Below are 20,735 nucleotides of genomic sequence, written 5' to 3'. Positions count from 1 at the left end.
AATCGACTCCGACCTGTACTACAAAATACCATTTGATGATGAAATAATTTTTCCGTTACTGCGAAACACAAACGCGGACCAAAGTTAATCATGAAATAGCAAACGTCAAGCACGATGTTATTTATTCATTCATTCATTTGTTTACAAAGACAACAGAATATACATAGATGGCGTGATGCTTAACGATGATGATGAATGATGAAAGGCAAAATAGGAGCTACAACCAGAGATGCCAACCTTCCTGATTTTTCAGGATTTCCCAGACTTTTTGGCGCACTCCCTGATAACCTGACAAACATTCGATTTTCCCTGATTTTACTGAAATGATCCTGATTTTTCCTGATTTTTGTAGTTTTTACTTCATTAGAATAAAAAATTTGCGTAATGAATACACTGGAAATGTTGGAAATGAGAACTATCCTAACAACTTACATGAAATAAGCTATTCGGTCCGCCTTTCTATAATGTCATTGAAAGAAAGATACATTATCAGATTAGAATGTCCGAAAGTAGTTGTAAACCGTTATATTTTGGATTGAATTAATTATTTATTGTTTTTAAAATGTTGTCCTGACTTCTATTTTAACATGAAAAACACATTTCTTGATATTACCACAAAAGCTTGCCGTTATAATATAAAATCATCATCAAATACAGTTTTTTTTGTTCAATATTTTTCACAATTTAAAAAAACAAGTTCCTCTATTACGTGGAATACATACTCGATGCGGAAAGCTATAATTTCATTCATAATTCTTAGTTCAAAAGTGCTTTTATTCCACTTGAAGTATCAAATATGATTTTCGCTTCACAATCAAAGAGAGCGAAGCTCAATCCCGTCAACGTTAATTCAATAAATGAACGTTCAAGATAGTGTTGCGAATTTTTTTCTCTCACTTCTTACTTCAAGGATGCCAGCTTGTCATGCTTTGTCCCTACAAAGTACTTTCAAGGAAAAAACTTCGACTCCATGAACAGCATAAAAAACCTTGAACAGTTTTCGACGATAAAGCAAACATGATGATAAAATTTATATCCTGCGTAAAAACTGACAAATGATTGTGGAATAAAACTGCGCATATAAATTGAAATTAAAAACAAAAATGTTGCTATTATTTTCCTAAAAAATGAGCACCGACTTTCCGGACAATCCTATATAAATTATCCTGATTTTTCCTGATTTTTATTTTCATTTATCCTGATTTTTGAAAATTTTAGTTGGCAACTCTGGCTACAATGATTAAACACGTGGTACATGTTAAGCCGGGTTCAGACGGTGCGAGCAAGCATACGAGTCGGTCTAGTCAGTTACTGCAGTGCAGCTACTCACACCGTGTGAACACATCATGCCAGTTATTGTCATGTGTGATCCGGCGTGCGAGCTACTTCAAAGTTTTTTGAATTTACTCGCACTCGCATGCTTCAAAACGTCAAAAACAGAATTTAGCGTTCGAATCAGGGATGCCAAATGTAAAGAAATGTCTCTATTTTTAAGATATTTGAAAATATGCGAAGATATTTATAGACTTGAAAATTATTGGAAAAACAAATAAAACCCTCATAGTTTCTTAACGAAATCATTGTTATTCCGTTTTGCACGCTGGCGGGGCACGCTTTCTTTTTGAGATAGTTTTCTGGAGAATGTCTAATATAGAATCATTATCAGGCACAATTTTCATTCAAAATTCACTCACAACTTGCGAAAAAAAGTAAGGTTCTAAGAAACAGAATACATATTCGATTTAAAAAAGTACATTTTCATTCATTATTTTAATTTTTGACGCGTGTGAATAAAATTTTAAAAAGTCTTCTAGACTATCATTTAAAGCATCACATACTTCCGGAATTATCTTAGCTATGGATGCTTTCGAGATTCTAAAAAATATCGACAACAATCTGAACAATATTCCAGAAGAAAGGCATATTAATGTCATTTATATTATCACTCTTGCAGGTACAGCATCCTTCATGAGTGTATCTTGGCGTTGTATTTGTGGAGCAATTAAATTCAACAGTTTTTCCACTTGTTCAGGTGTTATTCTCAACACTGCTCTGTAATCTCTATAAAATTGTGTAATGATACATTCAACTGAAAACCTAAGATGAAAACTACCAATAAAGAAGTCGATTTCGGACCAATCATTTGACAAATTCGGACCTGATTGCTGTTTCTGACTATTTGATGGACATTTGAAAAATCGCCTGGCATCCCAGGTAAACCCGTGCCGTAGTATCTAGTTTCTCGCCAGCAGCTCACACTATGTGAACGGACAAGGCGAGTCAACCAATTGTCAAGCGAGTCCACCGGGTCAGTAGCTGCTCATTGTCAAGTCAGCTACTAGCAACGTATAAATGGGCCTTTAGTAAAAGGTTCATCGTGTCCGTAATTTGTTCTGGTTGATGGGAGGTGTAGGAGATGAGATGAAGACAAGAGAAGAAATGCGAAATAATTGAAATATAGGTATATGTAAATGTAAATCGATTAAAAAATACTTTTGTTTCATCTGCTCATGATCTTTGGTAAAGCTTTGGCTTTGTATGCAAGGGAATTCTTGGATTACCCATACACGCAAGCAAGACGTGAGAACATTCCTCCACAAATAAGGAGAGGAAAATAATATAAGAGCGAAATGAGAAAAAGCTCTAATTTGTCTCTGTTCGGATCAACGCTGCTAAATGTCTTTTACAATTATCCGGATGCATTAGAAGTAAAAGTAAAATTATTCGGAAATATTGGCACCATTGGTCCGAAAGAGTATCAGCTAATAAAAATGAGAAAAATGAGCAATTAAAGAATATCTCTTTGGCTGATGCATGCCACTAGTTCAATGGAACGTCAGTCTCTAGAATAAAGTTAGCAGAAACGGTCACTGGAATTCAACGATGCTTAAACGGGAACACGACAGGAGGTAGAAAAAGTTCTGAGAACGTAGATTAAGGCGATCAACGTTGAAATTAATCAACCGAAGGAGCACTGGGCAATCGATAGTCGATGTAATCAAGTCCGAAATAAATAGGGTCTTGGCAACATCTCTTCGAGAACCTAATAAGTTTATTCCTATCAGACTTTAACGGTCAAATTTCGTAGTCTTGCGCACAAATTTCCATTGAATTGACTCAACACACTGCTATGCTATTTTGGTAGCTGTGGTAGACGCAAAAACTAAAGCCAAGATATTTGGATGTTGTTAATACCATTTAGAAAACCATCAGATTCTGTTGCGTAAGTGATACTGTGTTTGGGGGGTCTTCGTAGCCACATTGGTTGCGCGTTCGCTTAGTAAAGGTGGAAACAGAATGCCGCGTAGTGCGTTGCTTCTCATCAGCTGTCATTGCTTGCGTTTTGTACTAAAACATTCGCCCGACGCAGTCTGTTGATTTGCAGTCACAATCTAGCATTCACGTCACCACTTTTCATGTAAACAAAAACAAAATAAAATTCGTATGAAAATCTTGTCCTTGTTGTGTCCACGGATCTGTTGAATGTTTTTAAAAACAACATATTTACATATCCGCGCTGGCGGCATGGAGCTTCGTTCACTAGTTTAGGGGAGCGTGAAACAATAGCTGATTTTCAGTCGATGAACACGTTTTCAAAATTAAAATTATGAATGAAAATTATCTTTCCCATATCAAACTAGTAAAGGGTGTGTCACATCAAATTACATCACGGAAAAAACGCTGTAGAAATTCGCCCAGTAGACCGATTCTTTTGAAAATTTTAGACAGTAAAATAAAAATTATTAAACAACTTTTGGCATTTTCTTTTTATTCATACTTCGAGCCCAAGCCCATATGCTCGCACCTTCCTCTTTACCCCGTCCATAAGGTTCTGTACAACGTCAGGTTGTAGTTTTTTTTGAACAGAAATCCATTTTCTCTTGAAGTCCGCCTCCGATTTGACAACTTTTGGGTTCTTCCAGAGGGCCTGCTTTATAATCGCCCAATATTTCTCTATTGGGCGAAGCTCCGGCGCGTTGGGCGGGTTCATTTCCTTTGGCACGAAGGTGACCCCGTTGGCTTCGTACCACTCCAACACGTCCTTTGAATAGTGGCACGAAGCGAGATCCGGCCAGAAGATGGTCGGGCCCTCGTGCTGCTTCAATAGTGGTAGTAAGCGCTTCGGTAGGCACTCCTTAAGGTAAACCTACCCGTTTACCGTGCCGATCATCACGAAGGGGGCGCTCCGCTTTCCGCAAGAGCAGATCGCTTGCCACATCATGTACTTTTTGGCAAACTTGGATAGTTTCTGCTTGCGAATCTCCTCCGGAACGCTGAATTTGTCCTCTGCGGAGAAGAACAACAGGCCCGGCAGCTGACGAAAGTCCGCTTTGACGTAGGTTTCGTCGTCCATTACCAGGCAATGCGGCTTCGTCAGCATTTCGGTGTACACCTTCCGGGCTCGCGTCTTCCCCACCATGTTTTGCCTTTCGTCGCGGTTAGGAGCCTTCTGAACCTTGTATGTACGCAGGCCCTCCCGCTGCTTGGTCCGCTGGACGAATGAACTTGACAAATTCAGCTTATTGGCGATATCCCGGACCGAACTTCTCGGATCACGTCCAAACTGCTTAACTACGCGCTTGTGATCTTTTTCGCTGACGGAGCATCCATTTTTGCCGTTCTTCGCCTTCCGGTCGATGGTTAGGTTCTCGAAGTATCGTTTTAGTACTCTGCTGACCGTGGATTGGACGATTCCCAGCATCTTACCGATGTCCCGATGTGACAACTCCGGATTCTGCACAGGATTAATTCACAACGCTCTTTTTCGTTCGACGACATTTTTCCAAATTTACGAAAAATTGACAGTGAAGCATGGCCAACGTGATCTATACACTCTTATCTGATTATAAGCGAAAGCTGAAATTATAATTCCTAAAAATTAAATTTCTACAGCGTTTTTTCCGTGATGCAATTTGATGTGACACACCCTTTATTCTATTTAAATGTAAAACATTTTTGTTTGTAGGTGGTGAAAAAGTCTCATACGAAAATTGTTTACGAAGACAACTCTATATTATGATGAAAAAATTCAGCAACAATGTTGGAATTGTTTGGCCACATGGTTGAATGAAAGTCAGAAACACGTGTTTCAAGTAATCAAATAACATGATGTGAAAGTTTTCATTGAAATTTTAGAATTTAAAAACCGGCTTCGTGTCATCTAATCTGATAGAAATTACACTAACCAGTTTGGGACCCAAATTATGGCCCTAATTTGAAGTTTCCACCAGACGTCGACACCATGCCATTGTCATCGCGAATTCGGCGCAAGCAGTTTAGAACAAATGTTAGCGTTTAGTACAACGATGCTAATGACGCAACGCATTATTGTGTTCGGCTGAATGGAAACACACATATTTAAAATGAAGTGTCAAAGCACAATAGTCGCAACGCGACGCATAGCGCGGCATTCTAGTCCCACCTTAAGCGATCGATCGTGAGTTCAAAACAGAATAACTTCGTCCGCGCAACAATCATCAGCGATGGAGGTCGATTCAGCGTCGGAATCCTAGCCTCTCTCTATCCATATGCACCGTTTGCTTGCAACAAAAAAAAAAACATCGGGCTGTTGTGCTGGAAATAACACAATAATGATCATATCAACTGTCTCTGCTGTCCGGGTGGTCTAACTGAATAATGGAAGAACAGAAGGAATACTCTTACCCTGAAAAATGGCAACTGTGTAGTGTTCTATTTATAGATATGATAAACATGTGACATGTACACGATTTTAATTCGGCTCTGTTACTGCTAAAATGCTTAAAATAAACAAATGGGTTAAAAAAAGTGACACTATTTTTCTTCGAACTTACCGTAAACATTTCATTAAATACACAGCCGAACCTCATTCGAAATAAAAAAAATGAGTGGGTTATATCTATGATATAACCGCAAGGTTCACGTGGAACTACCTTAGCTTAGCAATCATTCGTTTGTATTGATTAAATTCTTGATTGAATGAAACAGTTTCCAAATTCAATTGAGTTCAATATATTTGCTCTGTGAGTGAAAAAGACGGGTGGGTAATGTCGGGGACATAACCGGAGTAACGTAGGACTATGCAAAGGGGACAGCTTTTGTTAAATATATATTTTAAATATATTGTTTTATTTTCTTCACCTACGTGAATACCTACCTATCTACCTGAAAAATGGATTAGTTTACTGTTTACTCTTTATGAATATGTTAATGGTTCTGAAAAGAACCTTTGGTGTTGTGTTTTTGTTATCACTCGATATTCCCATCTTGTTCGGCTAAACCTTCCTGTTTAGCGATTTGTTGTCACTCGCCACAGCTTTCACAGTTGGAAAATTTCTTCCCATCCAGCTTGTGACATATTTTACAGTAAATTACATTCAATGGCACGTCGTATTACCACCACTCAGTGCCGGATTGGAGGTAATTTTAACCTGTAATTGAACATTTGCGATGACAGTGGTACAGTGTCGACTTTCAATGTGGGATCATAATTTGGATCTCTATGTTTACAAAAATGTCCAACTAAATAAGTCACATTACATGTCCGTCCAATTAGCTAAATGTCGAACTAATTGTAGATTACTGTACTTTCAATCTGGAAACAATTTAAGAATTGGTGAAAATTGAATAATCAGGAAAGTCCCCAACTATCAATAAGCTCAGAACAACTGCCAAATTCACATACTCATCAAATCCTGGCAAACAAATTATGAAAACATCAATTTGTGTTTTATTATTATTTTGGATAATGTTTTAGAAAGCATTGAACTTTATTTCCTAAACTCTTTTTTGGAAGGCTTAATGGCCCTGAAAAGCGCCTTGTTTTATGGAATGGTTTCAATTTAGAAAACTTAGTACTCGTGGTTTTGAAAAAAACCATTTCGAACGCCCTCGAAGCCGCCTTGTTCTGGATTTGCCACCAAAGAAGTTTGTATAAAGAACAAACTTTTTTCTTCTGCTACCTGATGCTGTTTTGCGATTGCGTTTGCCACTCGCCATTCGCTGCAACTGCCTGTTGTCTTGATGTCCGCCGAACCGAATGTGTTATGTTCCGAATGCAGGTTTTCTTATCGTCGCGAGCAGCTTTGCCAGCCAACTCGATCACTCCGGCGGCCGAAACTATATAACGCCGGCTAGGTGGACTGGTACACAGGTACTAACGCGCTCGACCTAGCTACCTTTTCCGGTGCAATTGGCGGATACACCTACGGGAAATTGCAGACCACCACGGTTCGAGCGGGATTTTGCCTTTCCCTTCACTTTTCCTCCTTTGCCATATCCAACCATGGCTGCTTGTGTTGGTTTGTTGATGTGAGGTGATGCGAAACGATGTGGTGTACGGTTCGAATGAGAATGATCGTTACGGCAGCGAAGAGGGGATTTTTAAGCTGACTGGCTGGCTCGAGAATTACGCATGTGTGAGACTGCGACCAATGTTTCCCTAATTTTTTTCTTTTTCCTTTCCAATCGTGCTTCATTCTATTTCGCTGCTGCTCTGGTTGCCCGTTTTGGTCGGTACGATTTGAGGAGCACAAAATGGACCAATCAAAAATGGGCACATAGTGTATTTGGACAATGCTTGATATTTAACAATTATTCAATTATTTATCTCAAGAAAAATGAAATGTTATTCGTTATGATAGATGCGTAGATATATTTCCTATCAATTGATGCAAAAACCTTTGCGATCTATTGAGAAATGCTCGAGTTATAAGCGTTCCAAATCTTGCATTTTTTCCTACTTGTTCAGTGCCTAGATTTCCATTTCACCCCCTATATCTTCCGGTTAGACGTAGTCCTACGTCAAAAAATGAACAAATGCCGTGTAAAGTCAATTCATTTATTGTGATTGATTGTTCTTCGTTACAAGTAAATTTAATGACGGACCTTTTACGTTTGGTATGATGACTAGAACAAAATATATGTACGGAAGAATTATCAAACGTTTGATGAACCAGCCTAAGGCTGAAAATCTTTCCAATAAAGACAAAAAAAATTATCAAACGATTATTTTATTTTACATTTCCCTCTGAAGTTTACATCCCAAAAGTGTACATACTTCTCGAATCTCGAATTTGCTTGAAACTGGGAAGCTCATTCGCTTCTAGTGTCTGCACGATTTTCCCAGGTTCCTAAGTTTAGAAGATCATGTTAGGACAGACATATTCCACTCTGCACAAAGGCAAGCGAGGACAAAAGTACTCGCAGTTTGCATTTATTTGCAGAGCCGATTTCCCCAGAATCCTCGGTTTTGAAGTCTGTGTTAGGGAAACACATTTCAATCGGAACAAAAATACCCCCGATTTGTATGAATTCGCAATGCCGATTTCCCCACGCTCCATGGATTTGAAGTCTGTGTTAGGGAAACACATTCCAGTCGGAACAAAAATACCCCCGACTTGCATGAATTTCAAATACCGATTTCTCCAGGCACCTTGGTTTAGAAATCTCTATTAGGGAACACATTTCGGTGGGAACAAAAGCTCCCCCTACTTTCGTGTGTTCTTCTTCTTCTTTTTGGCTTTAAGAGGGTTTAAACTTTTCAGTTCACTCGCCTCTAGGCTCTTTCGTGTGTTTTAAAATCTGTGTTAGGGAACATTTTTCGATGAGAACAAAAGTCCCCCTACTTTCATGTATTTGCAATGCCGATTTCCCCAAGGCTGCTTGGTTTTGATGGCTGTGTTAGGGAAACCGTAAATCGGGCCAATCAAAACGATGCAGTTAGGGCGTTTAGATAACGCCTAATATTTTACAGTTATTCAATTGTTTATCTAATGAAAAACAACATTTTGTTAGTTGCGATAGATGCGTAGAAATATTCCCTATCAAGTGATGCAAACATCTCTCCTATCCAGTACGAAATGTTCGAGCTATAAGCATTCGAAATCTTTCATTTTTTCCTGCATGTTCTGTGTTTAGGTTTTCATTTCACCCTCCATATATTCCGGTTAGACGTAGTCCCACGTCAAAATATACAATCCTTGCAGAGCGAACATCGTTCCGTTCGTTATTACCCACAGTTGGCAAATTCAACACAAATTTCATCAAGTGATTTGACGCTTCAGACCGACCGCACAAACCACAGAGTTCTGTGCTCTGGTTGATGGAACGTAAAAAACATACCCCCAATTTGTTCGTCTGTTATTATTTACGAGTGGCGCGAATACTCGCATCTCACATTTCAGCTGGAAGACCACAAACGGAATTGGCATCTCGCCAAGCGCCCGCTTCCGCCGACTTAATGCAGCGCATTTCGCGGATAAGCAAAAATAATCCAGAAACCAGAAGCCGTATTGGTGGAAGAAAGCAAAAAAAAAACATATAAATGAAGAGTAAAGTTTACTCAGCTTGAACGGCAAGCGTATCGTTCCTGCTGTGAACATGAGAAAAAAAATGTTCAACTGCTGCTGGCTCTCGACCCCGATGGGAGAGCCAAGACGCCGGACGAGGAAACACTTGGGCTCTGAATTGGGTTACCAGGCTACACTGCTGCCGTACTCACCCCTCATGTAAATGTAGGCCGTTCCTCGCATGTTCCTCCGAGTGAGCACCACCAGATTCAGCACGTTGCCCACGATTCCGAGGGCACAGATGATGGGCAGCGCGATTCCGTACGAAAGCTTCCGCAGATTCTCTATCCGTGGATCCTCGTAGAGCTGCGAACGATCATGACATTGGATCAATTAATTGCCGTTTGGGTTTGAGTTTTTAATTTTTACCCCATTCCGAAGTGTCCCGTCATAGTTGGTACCGGCGGCCGTCACCTGGGCGGCGCTATTGAAGCTGCTGCTCCCGTTGAAACCGCCCCAGTAAAAGGAACAAAAATGTGGATACTCCTCCAGTGGATACAGATTGATCATACTTTTCTGCAAACAACGGTGCGCTGCGTTTCCGGTTTGGTTTGATTGTTTGTTTGTTTGTTTGTTTGCTTGTTTTTTTTTTGTAGTGTTTTGAATGGTGCAATAAGCGTTTTGTTACGATCAAGCGTTTGTTGGGTGACACAATTTCCTACTACTAATTAGCCAAAAACAGAACGTTGGACAGCATTGCGTAATTGTTGAGCTTAGGACCTAGAATTTGTTTCCGAAAAACGCACCAGACAGACCGGCTTAGATTGTGTTTGGGTGCGTGAGTGTTTTTGTTGTAAGTGTGTATTTGAGCGTAAAGTCGTGAAGAAGTCGGAAATTCAGGAGGGTTTTACCAATGTGGTCCAACCATTCGCTGGTTACTCAAACAGTATCTACAATTATCACATTTTCCGATTCCGTGTTTGCGGTTGTAGGTGGTGATTGTGGTGTAGATTATCAGCACTACTATTCACAGGGGCAAGTCTTCTCATGATAGATTCCATGGTTTGAGTGGCAACACACTTTGGGCATTCCGCTGCGGGAGGACAAATTTCCTCGGGTCTTCTTCACTCACTTGGGACGTTTTTCCGGTGGCTTTCTTCGCATCGATGCGTTGCGCTCGAGCCATTAGCTTATTGTCACTCATTTCGTAGATTGACCGAGGGAGTTGGTGGCGGATGGGACGCTGTGGCGGATGGGACTAATTTGCTAGTGCCACGATAATTTAGACTGGTGTTGTTTGCTCTGCGAGGGAGAGAAAGAAATGAGAGGAGATTAATGCTAATTAAATTTTCCAATTTATATCCTGGATGAAGTGTTGGTAAACATGCTAGCAGGGCGGAAAAAATTGGCGAATTGTATCCATTTAGGTGATTTAATTCAATTAGACGAAAATAACAGCTTGTGTAATGGACCGTTCTCGTAGGAATGTTGGTAATATAATGGACTGTGATGATATAATTAGGTTTCCTAATAAAAACATTCACAGGAGATAACCGAAGAACGTGGGGTCTACACAGTGAACTGGACTCTCTGATGGAGAACTCTTTGACGTGGCAGAGAATTATCCTTATGGGAGAAACGTGACAAAAGCACCCTATATTTGGTTATATTTAGCATGCGTCCGGAAGATGGATTCACACCGGAAGACGTCGTGAATAAGATGATACGGGAAAAAGGGTGAGCTTAAGCGTAAACCTGATAAAACCTAGGGTGATATGATTCAGAGTTCATCAAAACTTTTGATGATTCGGATTCATCATCCGGTCTAGATGATACACGTGCTACAGCTGCGAGTATATCCTTGAATTGATAGTTCAACACACAAAATAAGTTGCTTATTTCGAGCTTAGGTTCACTGAATTTGGTAGTGCTCTCCGTGATTGTCCCGAACCAACAGAATTGCGTAGATGGTAAACTGCATGAAATCCATTTGTGCATATTTCGGAGATTCGAGATGTAAATCATGAAAGTCGGTCATAAGTCCCAAGTATGGAAAGAATTTCTTTATTTCATCACTCTGAACCAAATCAATGTTTTCCACAACCATCCTCTTATCATGTTCGACTATTGCTTGGTATTGTTTTGAAAGTACAAATTTCTAATCTCTCTACAGTTCGTTGTTCGGCACCCAACTCCTTTTTTTTTTTCAATTTCGCTGCAATATAATTTTACACAATTTCTGGTGAATCTTCAACTAGAATCAACAAAAAAATCGAGGGGTTGTATCCGAGACACGACCGCTTAGAACGTAGGACTACGCAATCTTTTTGACGTAGAACTACGTCTTTCATTAAGGGTGCCAAATCAGAAAACAGGTCACGTTTTTATGAAATAAAGTTAACGTTAATAACTATTTTTGGCGCGAATGGATTTTGGCGATTTACATAGTAAACGAATCGGAAAATCCCTAATATTTGTTTAATATGCTATACATTAGAATCTCCTGGTTTGTAAATGGTTAAAATACATGAAAACTTTAAGCATTTCTATTTTCCCATACATTTGTTCTGTCCATTTGTGTGCTTTCCCGAACAGAGCTGTCAATAACGAGCAACTTATCGACGACCAACGAAGGGGAAATAGTAGGATTTAAAGTCTCCATGAACAAAGGAAAAGAACAAGAATGAAGGGGAATACTTGCCTAGAGTATAAACAGTGGATCTCGCTGAGGCAAACTTTCATTCGGCATCGGACTCTTGAGCAATCCAGTTCACTTTGCTTTCGCTGCGCTTCGATCTAAGATTGGACCCCACCAGTGGTAATCCAACTTGGATATCGTCGTGTGGTTTTTTCAGTTCGTTTTTGGCGTTATTCGTATCGTGTGTTTTTCTTTCCGCGTCATAAATTAAACGCTTCGCGCTGTGTGTGATGAGCAAGAAGAAGAGGAAGGCTGACTCGAGCACTGCAAAAAGCAAACGCATTGCCAGGGGCAGTCAAATATCGAGGCAAGCGTCATCTAGTGAAGCATGCGATGTTGGTGTAGTGAAAAGCGCTCGCACTGAACCGAGCCTCCGCGAGTGTGATACCGCATCGAACAACAGCGAAGTAGGCGACTTCGGATTTATTTATAAGATTTATTTCGCTTGTTTAGACACCAAGAAAGTAAATGTCGTTCTGCAATGTTGAATGTGATTAGGTTTCGCTTGCCTGTAGACAAACTTCCTTCCTGGCAGCTGCGCTTATGTCGAACATGAGAAAGTAATGCAACTTTTTTTCGAGGCCAGTAATATAAACAGAATCATTTCTTTTGAGAATAGCGCAAAATGATGAGAAGTGTTTATATTTCTGGTAGTTCAAGCTACCAACGTATGGCTCTGTATGCGTGCTATGGCGAACGCTTGTTTGGCGCTTGGTTTACGTTGTATGAACGATGCCTATAGGTGCGATTCCTTTAAGGCAATACTAAATAACATGGAGCATGATATTTGATACTTGCAAGTTGTTGTTTCCATGCGGTGCCAAAGATATATTGATGTAGTGATAAGATGTGGAATAATGGTGCTGGTGCAACATGTATATAATCGACTGTAGCCGAGTCTATGTCAATTTCGAAAAAGGCCACCGGAATAGCCTTCGAGGTAAATTTTCAATGCATTGACATGAAATAAATTGCGACATACGATCAGCTAGTGTATTGTTTTGCGAGGGCAAGAATGGCAAGAATGAATCATCAATCAATTATCGTCAACTGATTCTACAATGAAAAAAACATTCCAGAGATTATCCTACTAAGCAGTTGTTTCTAAAATTTCACAGCATTAAAGAATAATATACGAAGGTAAAAACAAGCGACTTATAAAAAATAACAGCGTAGTTCTACGTCACAATGCGGTCGTATCTTGGACACAACCTCCTATAATTATTGACGTAGGACTACGTCTAACCGGAAGATATAGGGGGTGAAATGGAAATCTAGGCACTGAACAAGTAGGAAAAAATGCAAGATTTGGAACGCTTATAACTCGAGCATTTCTCAATAGATCGCAAAGGTTTTTGCATCAATTGATAGGAAATATATCTACGCATCTATCATAACGAATAACATTTCATTTTTCTTGAGATAAATAATTGAATAATTGTGAAATATCAAGCATTGTCAAAATGCACTATGTGCCTATTTTTGATTGGTCCATTTTGTGCTCCTCAAATCGTACCGACCAAAACGGGCAACCAGAGCAGCAGCGAAATAGAATGATGCACGATTGGAAAGGAAAAAGAAAAAAATGAACGAAACATTGGTCGCCGTCTCACACATGCGTAATTCTCGAGCCAGCCAGTCAGCTTAAAAATCCCCGCTCCGCTGCCGTAACGATCATTCTTTGTGTGGACACCGACTGGACAACATCGTTGCTGGACGAGCTGGACGGCGAGGGATCGAGTGCCTTTCTCAAGGCAAGAGGGCGGAGGTGGTAGCGCTGGAGTAGAATAGAGTAGAGTTTTCAAAGGGCCTTTCTCAAGGCTAGAGACGAATGAACTGCAAATGTTTAAAGTCTCTATAATACAATACCTTCCTTCCTTCCTTCCGTAACGATCATTCTCATTCAAACCGTACACCACATCGGTTCGCATCACAACACATCAACAAACCAACCCAAGCAGCCATGTCTGGACATGGTAAAGGAGGAGAAGTGAAGGGAAAGGCAAAATCCTGCTCGAACCGTGTTGATCTGGAGTTCCCCGCAAGGGTAGCTAGGCCGAGCGCGTTAGTACCAGTGCACCAGTCCACCTAGCCGGCGTTATATAGTTTCGGCCGCCGAAGTGATCGAGTTAGTTGGCAAAGCTGCTCGCGACGATAAGAAAACCCGCATTCCGAACTGAACACATTCGGTTCGGTGGACATCAAGACAACAACAGGCAGTTGCAGCGAGTGGCGAGTGGCAAACGCAATCGCAAAACGGCATCAGGTAGCAGAAGAAAAAAGTTTGTTCTTTATACAAACTGCTTTGGTGGCAAATCCAGAACAAGACGGCATCGAGGGCGTTCGAAATGGTTTTTTTCAAAACCATGAGTACTAAGTTTTCTAAATTGGAACCATTCCATAAAACAAGGCGCTTTTCAGGGCCATTAAACCTTCCAAAAAAGAGTTTAGGAAGTACAGTTCAATGCTTTCTAAAACATTATCCAAAATAATAATAAAACACTAATTGATTTTTTCATAATTTGTTTGCCAGGATATGATGAGTATGTGAATTTGGCAGTTGTTCTGAGCTTATTGATTTTCACCAATTCTTAAATTGCTTCTAGATTGAAAGTACAGTAATTTACACTTATCTCGACATTTAGCTAATTGGACGGACCTGTAATACGACATATTTAGTTGGACATTTTTGTAAACATAGAGTTCGGGGTCCAAATTATGACCCCACATTGAAAGTCGACACTGTACCACTGTCATCGCAAATGTTCAATTACAGGTTAAAATTACCTCCAATCCGATACTGAGTGGTGGTAATGCGACGTGCCATTGAATGTATTTACTGTAAAATATGTCACAAGCTGGATGGGAAGAAATTTTCCAACTGTGAATGCTGTGGCGAGTGGCAAACGCAATAGCTAAACAGGAAGGTTTAACCGAACAAGATGGGAATATCGAGTGATAACAAAAACACAACACCAAAGGTTCTTTTCAGAACCATCAACATATTCATAAAGAGTAAACTAATCCATTTTTCAGGTAGATAGGTAGGTATTCACGTAGGAGAAGAAAATAAAACAATATGTTTAAAATACATATTTAACAAAAGCTGTCTCCTTTGTATAGTCCTACGTCACTCCGGTTATGTCCCCGACATTACCCACCCGTCTTTTTATATCTCGAGAATGGCTGCTTTGAGAAGAATTGATGAAGATCTTTTTGACGTAGGACTACGTCTAACCGGAAGATATAGGGGGTGAAATGGAAATCTAGGCACTGAACAAGTAGGAAAAAATGCAAGATTTGGAACGCTTATAACTCGAGCATTTCTCAATAGATCGCGAAGGTTTTTGCATCAATTGATAGGAAATATATCTACGCATCTATCATAACGAATAACATTTCATTTTTCTTGAGATAAATAATTGAATAATTGTTAAATATCAAGCATTGTCCAAATGCCCTATGTGCCCATTTTTGATTGGTCCATTTTGTGCTCCTCAAATCGTACCGACCAAAACGGGCAACCAGAGCAGCAGCGAAATAGAATTAAGCACGATTGGAAAGGAAAAAGAAAAAAAATTAACGAAACATTAGTCGCAGTCTCACACATGCGTAATTCTCGAGCCAGCCAGTCAGCTTAAAAATCCCCGCTCCGCTGCAGTAACGATCATTCTTTGTGTGGACACCGACTGGACAACATCGTTGCTGGACGAGCTGGACGGCGAGGGATCGAGTGCCTTTCTCAAGGCAAGAGGGCGGAGGTGGTAGCGCTGGAGTAGAGTAGAGTAGAGTTTTCAAAGGGCCTTTCTCAAGGCCAGAGACGAATAAGAAAACCCGCATTCGGAACAGAACACATTCGGTTCGGTGGAGTGGCAAACGCAATAGCTAAACAGGAAGGTTTAACCGAACAAGATGGGAATATCGAGTGATAACAAAACACAACACCAAAGGTTCTTTTCAGAACCATCAACATATTCATAAAGAGTAAACAGTAAACTAATCCATTTTTCAGGTAGATAGGTAGGTATTCACGTAGGAGAAGAAAATAAAACAATATATTTAAAATATATATTTAACAAAAGCTGTCCCCTTTGTATAGTCCTACGTCACTCCGGTTATGTCCCCGACATTACCCACCCGTCTTTTTGTTTTAAAGCACATTAGGATTCATAATTTGTGCCTAAAAATGATTGTTAACACACAAAAATTCCATGTTTTGAAAATTCATAAAAATTGATGGCTCTACAAATTTCGTCAAAAATAGTTTTACCATCAATTTTCAATTTTCAATTTTCTATATGACTTCTATTTTAAGTGGAAAAATTAAAAAAAAAATATGTATTTTAGATATTGCAAAATTTTTTTTTTTTTTTTTTTGTAAGTAAAAAAGAGCACTAATTTGTTTTCTCGGTGTATATTTTTTTCACGTATGGTCATAAATACTCTATAACTCTTTTGAAGACACTATTTCGATACGACTCATAGTTTTCGAGACATAAATTACAAAGACTTCTCTTACTAAAATCGATACTGAAAAGGGCGTAAGATACACTTGAGTCCAAAAATTCCCAAATGCTGTGGAAAACGCATATTTCCTCCAACCCAAACGAAATACAAACTTTCGTTTGAATCAAAAATACAAGTTTTTAAAATCGGCATTTTTAGTTCGATTTCATTTGGAATTGCACAATACTGTAATTGATTGCGGTTTGAAGGAACTGGTCTGATTTGGACTAATTATTTGCTGATTGACATACCAGAACACTGCGTTTAACGAATTCTCCACATTATATTTGAGGAGGCTAAGCTATAGTAGTCGCTCGAAACTGTTTAAATAAGAGCCCTATACTGTCCAAGTATGTATAATTGACGTAAGCGACAACTGTGTTTTTCGATTGAATTAAAATTCCATCACTGAGTGGTGTGGATGGTTATGTCAACCATATATATTTGGTCAGATTATATCGGGATCGGGATTCATCCAGCAGTATTGTATTTCAAAAGACTGAAAGCATACCGCCGTAGATCAATCTGCGGAGGGTTGACATGAGGAAAATCAACGCAATGATCAATGAAATATACACTCAAGCAAAAGACCAAAAATTCTATAAATATTTTTTGTAATTCGCTCTACTTTTGGATACTATATTTTTATTCTGCCTCAAAAATCCCAGCAGTCAATGAACGGAACCATGCCGGACCCTAAACAAAGCCACAACTCACATCTAATGTGCTGTCAGGAGATATTCTGATAGCTGCCAACAGCCTGAGAAATCGATGCTGACGCATCCTTTTGGGTCAACATACGCAACCCTGCTATGGGTTTTCGATACCGAAAGAAATAAACACTGCCCCGAATGAGCCTGAAGACTCTTCGGGCGATTCCGAGAAAACACGTTGCGATTTGAATATAATGCGAAACGAAAATAAACTACGCACAGACGAGAGAAGAAAATTGTCGAGAGCATCGTTAGACCCAGGCATAGCTTAAATTAACGAAGATTGGAGCTACAGAGAGATGCGAAGTGTTGCCGAGAATTTCGTCTGTCTCTGGTTCCAGCTATGGCGAGAAAATTATGTACACAAAGCAAATCTTGTTTGAATTTGTTTCCACTTCGGGCGAGGAATTTCTCACATGCTGCCCGAGCATCCATCCTTACATCATTTTTTTTTTGCATGGCACTGTTTCAGCATCCGAGAAAAGCCCTGTGGCGCTCTCAACAAATCGGTAAATATTTCCGACATCGGCCAAATTTTCATCCAACCATAGTACATGGGTCAATCAAATTTAGATGTACCCTCCTCCCAAACCCATTTAAGCTTCTTAGGAAAAACACGATTGAAAATTTTCATCCGTAGTGGCCTCCAACAACCGAATACGAAGCTTCAAAGATAAAATAGCGTTCGAGATTTGTTCAAAGTTGATGAAAAGTTCAAATATTGCACACAAAAAAAAACGATTCCCCAGAGGATTTCCGCCGTTCAAGTAAAAGCGCGGAATGGATCAAGCGTTTCTTCCGGCTCGGTCTTCTCGGAAGCTATCTTACCATAATTTGATGAGCGGAATCAAAAGCGCGTCTTGAGCCAATCTTTACCCGAATTTCGCCCGACTGCCCTTCGCCTGCTATGATCGCTCGACGAATCGAATCGAGGGGTGTGTGCATGAACGTCAAATTCCGCAATATCACTGTCAAACGAGTGTACCATTCGCCAATTATTGTTCACACAAATCCCGTTATTGCTGTCATTCGAAGCCAAGCGCGAAACGCACAGCTGCTCCTTCAAGATGTATGTCATGATGTATCAATAGAGGAACGATGAACAAAAAAGTGAACAGTATTTGCTGAAACGTGCAAAATGTGAAAAGGAAAACGAAATAAATGCTCGCCTGGGAAGCGAAGGGTGCAAGAGCCGAGATAGCCAATAGGAAAGCCAATTTAGAGGAGACACAGTCGCACTGTTTAAGTGTCAACATTGCACAATGACGAGACGCTTCGCTCGGTCTTTATTGTTTCAGTCTGTTTCGCAGATTTTTGTTCTGTCATTATTTGGGTTTTATTACTGTTTCGCCCGGAGACCGGAGCGGCATTTTTCGAGCGTTGTTGCCATGATGAGGGAGGTTACACGCTGTGTTTCCGAACGAAATTTGTCAGCTTCGATTAGCAAACGGTTGCCGGGAGAAGGGGCTCAGTCGAGTGTGGAGGCTGTGAATATTTAATTTATTTCCGAGGAAAGTACGCGCAGAGTACGTTCAACTTTAGTGATTTTTTCCCACATATGATAATCAATACAATGTGCTTGAATAGTTTTGAAGCGAATTCCATTTCCTTTAGCCACGATTCAACGTTTGGCTTACGTAACGCAAAGAGAAATTTTATTATGCACTTCTGCCTAGAATAAACCCGATTGAAAATTCATAAATCGAGCGATGTAAATTTAATTTAGCACCCACCACAGGCAATGTTTTGTGCAAGAATAATATCGACAAGGCAACGTAGATTGACGCTGCTTTTTTATAATATATTTTTGGGGTTATTGCCTAATTAGGCCTAAGTTTATGTTTATGAAATTATTACCTGTTTAAATAAGTTGAAATATATGCTGAAAGGTGGAGGCCCTTTCTAGCATCCTGGTCATACTATTTACACAATACCACTTGAATTACATGGAGTGTGTTAGCATGAGCAAACTGTAGGTCGCATGATATCGTAATCCTCATTTTCTTATTGTCTTACTAGCTGACCCGGCAAAAGTTGTTCTGCCGTACACATTGTTTCTAGTTAATATTTTTGGTTAATAAAAAAAAAACTAATGTATTGTACACTTGTTCGGATGTTTCAACGACCTATACATTGGACACATATTTGATACGGTAGAGCTAAATTTCATATATATTTTTTGTCCTTAAAGCGTCCTTATTTCACTCGAAAATTCATTACATTCTCAATTCACAGAAATTGAACACGAAGCTCAATGTTGTCTATGTCGAGTTGCGTGGCAAGGGTGCCACATTTGCACAACTCGATTGGACTTAAGTTGAACGAATTACAGAGTGCGAAGTTGGAACAACAGGATAGGTTAATATAAAGTAACTAACAATCTGAATAAAAAATTAAACCGGAAACTTCAATGAAAAATGTCTTCTCTTAGAACTAATATGTATTATTGGGGTTAGCATAAACATCTAATAAAATGGTCATGGTAAAAAGTGGAGGGATATTTAATCTTTTGCGTTTGGAGGTGATACTATCCTAGAACAGCTGGCGGGCGCCTACGCGGGTGACCTAGTGCAAGCCAGAAGGGTTTCACGGTGAAAAATCTCCCAGCCGTACTGAAGGGGCAGAACGAATATGGCATAAACATTAAACAGCGAGATCCCGGTACTTCACAGGTACTTCATTCATTATGAACATCATTTCTCATATAGAATTAATATTCGACATTCGAATTAAGAACGACAGTTAGAGGAGGCGGAACATACAAGAGGGTGCGCTCCATGCATTTTTATGGGTATCATATGATGAAATGACATGGTCAGAACAACGCCATTCAAAAACCTGGTTAGCTGTGTTAACAATTTATGATCGACATGTACGCGAAGGTAGAGAGTGATTGACTGCGATTCCTACGACACAATCAACAAAAGCGGTGTGAGGGAGAATACACAGAATCACTTGCGAGACGCTCTTATGAGCAATGCCGACATAGCCTTTGCTATTGTCAGCTCCAAACGCAATGCATTATCATGACATTACAGCACGTGTGTTCGAACGTATGATGAAGTTCTTAATGAGTTTTATCACAACCTTACTCGTTTGGTTAGCCAACAAAATACGCCCTGAGAAAATGGTTTTCCTCGGATATTCCAAATCTGTCCACTGATCTACTGCTCACCCGTATTCTCAAATTTGATCGAGTCAGAACTAACCGAACGGATCGCATTCTGTAATTCGTTCAACTTAAGTCCAATCGAGTTGTGCAAATGTGGCACCCTTGCCACGCAACTCGACATAGACAACATTGAGCTTCGTGTTCAATTTCTGTGAATTGAGAATGTAATGAATTTTCGAGTGAAATAAGGACGCATCATACCATTTCGTTGAGTTGTTTAGGAGCTATTAACGCTCAAAATCTCGGTCTCCGGCGTAACGCTTTCGTTTTCGAAACTTTGATTTTGACACCCCGGTATAGAAATGAAAGACGTAGTCCTACGTAAAAAATTGTTTTTGTAAACATATCTATCATTTGATAAAACAAATTCACACCGA

The 20,735-nt window shown here is 39.7% G+C and overlaps 1 protein-coding gene across 1 annotated transcript in view; it reads right to left on the bottom strand.

Annotated features, from left to right (window-relative positions):
• LOC129761965 (probable G-protein coupled receptor B0563.6) overlaps positions 1-20,735 on the bottom strand; it is a 219,501-nt gene that overhangs the window by 84,672 nt on the left and 114,094 nt on the right. Inside the window, exons 2-3 of the mRNA XM_055759829.1 lie at positions 9,699-10,571; positions 9,482-9,635 (exon numbers count right to left, since the gene is read on the bottom strand). Of these exons, the coding sequence (XP_055615804.1) occupies positions 9,482-9,635; positions 9,699-9,839 (295 nt within the window). The 5' untranslated portion in view covers positions 9,840-10,571. The remainder of the gene's footprint in view (positions 1-9,481; positions 9,636-9,698; positions 10,572-20,735) is intronic.

This window comes from Toxorhynchites rutilus, chromosome 1 (assembly GCF_029784135.1).
Source record: "Toxorhynchites rutilus septentrionalis strain SRP chromosome 1, ASM2978413v1, whole genome shotgun sequence".
NCBI classification, from domain to species: domain Eukaryota; kingdom Metazoa; phylum Arthropoda; class Insecta; order Diptera; family Culicidae; genus Toxorhynchites; species Toxorhynchites rutilus.
Note: the sequence above shows the minus strand (reverse complement) of the source record. Positions and strands in the feature narration are given on the sequence as shown.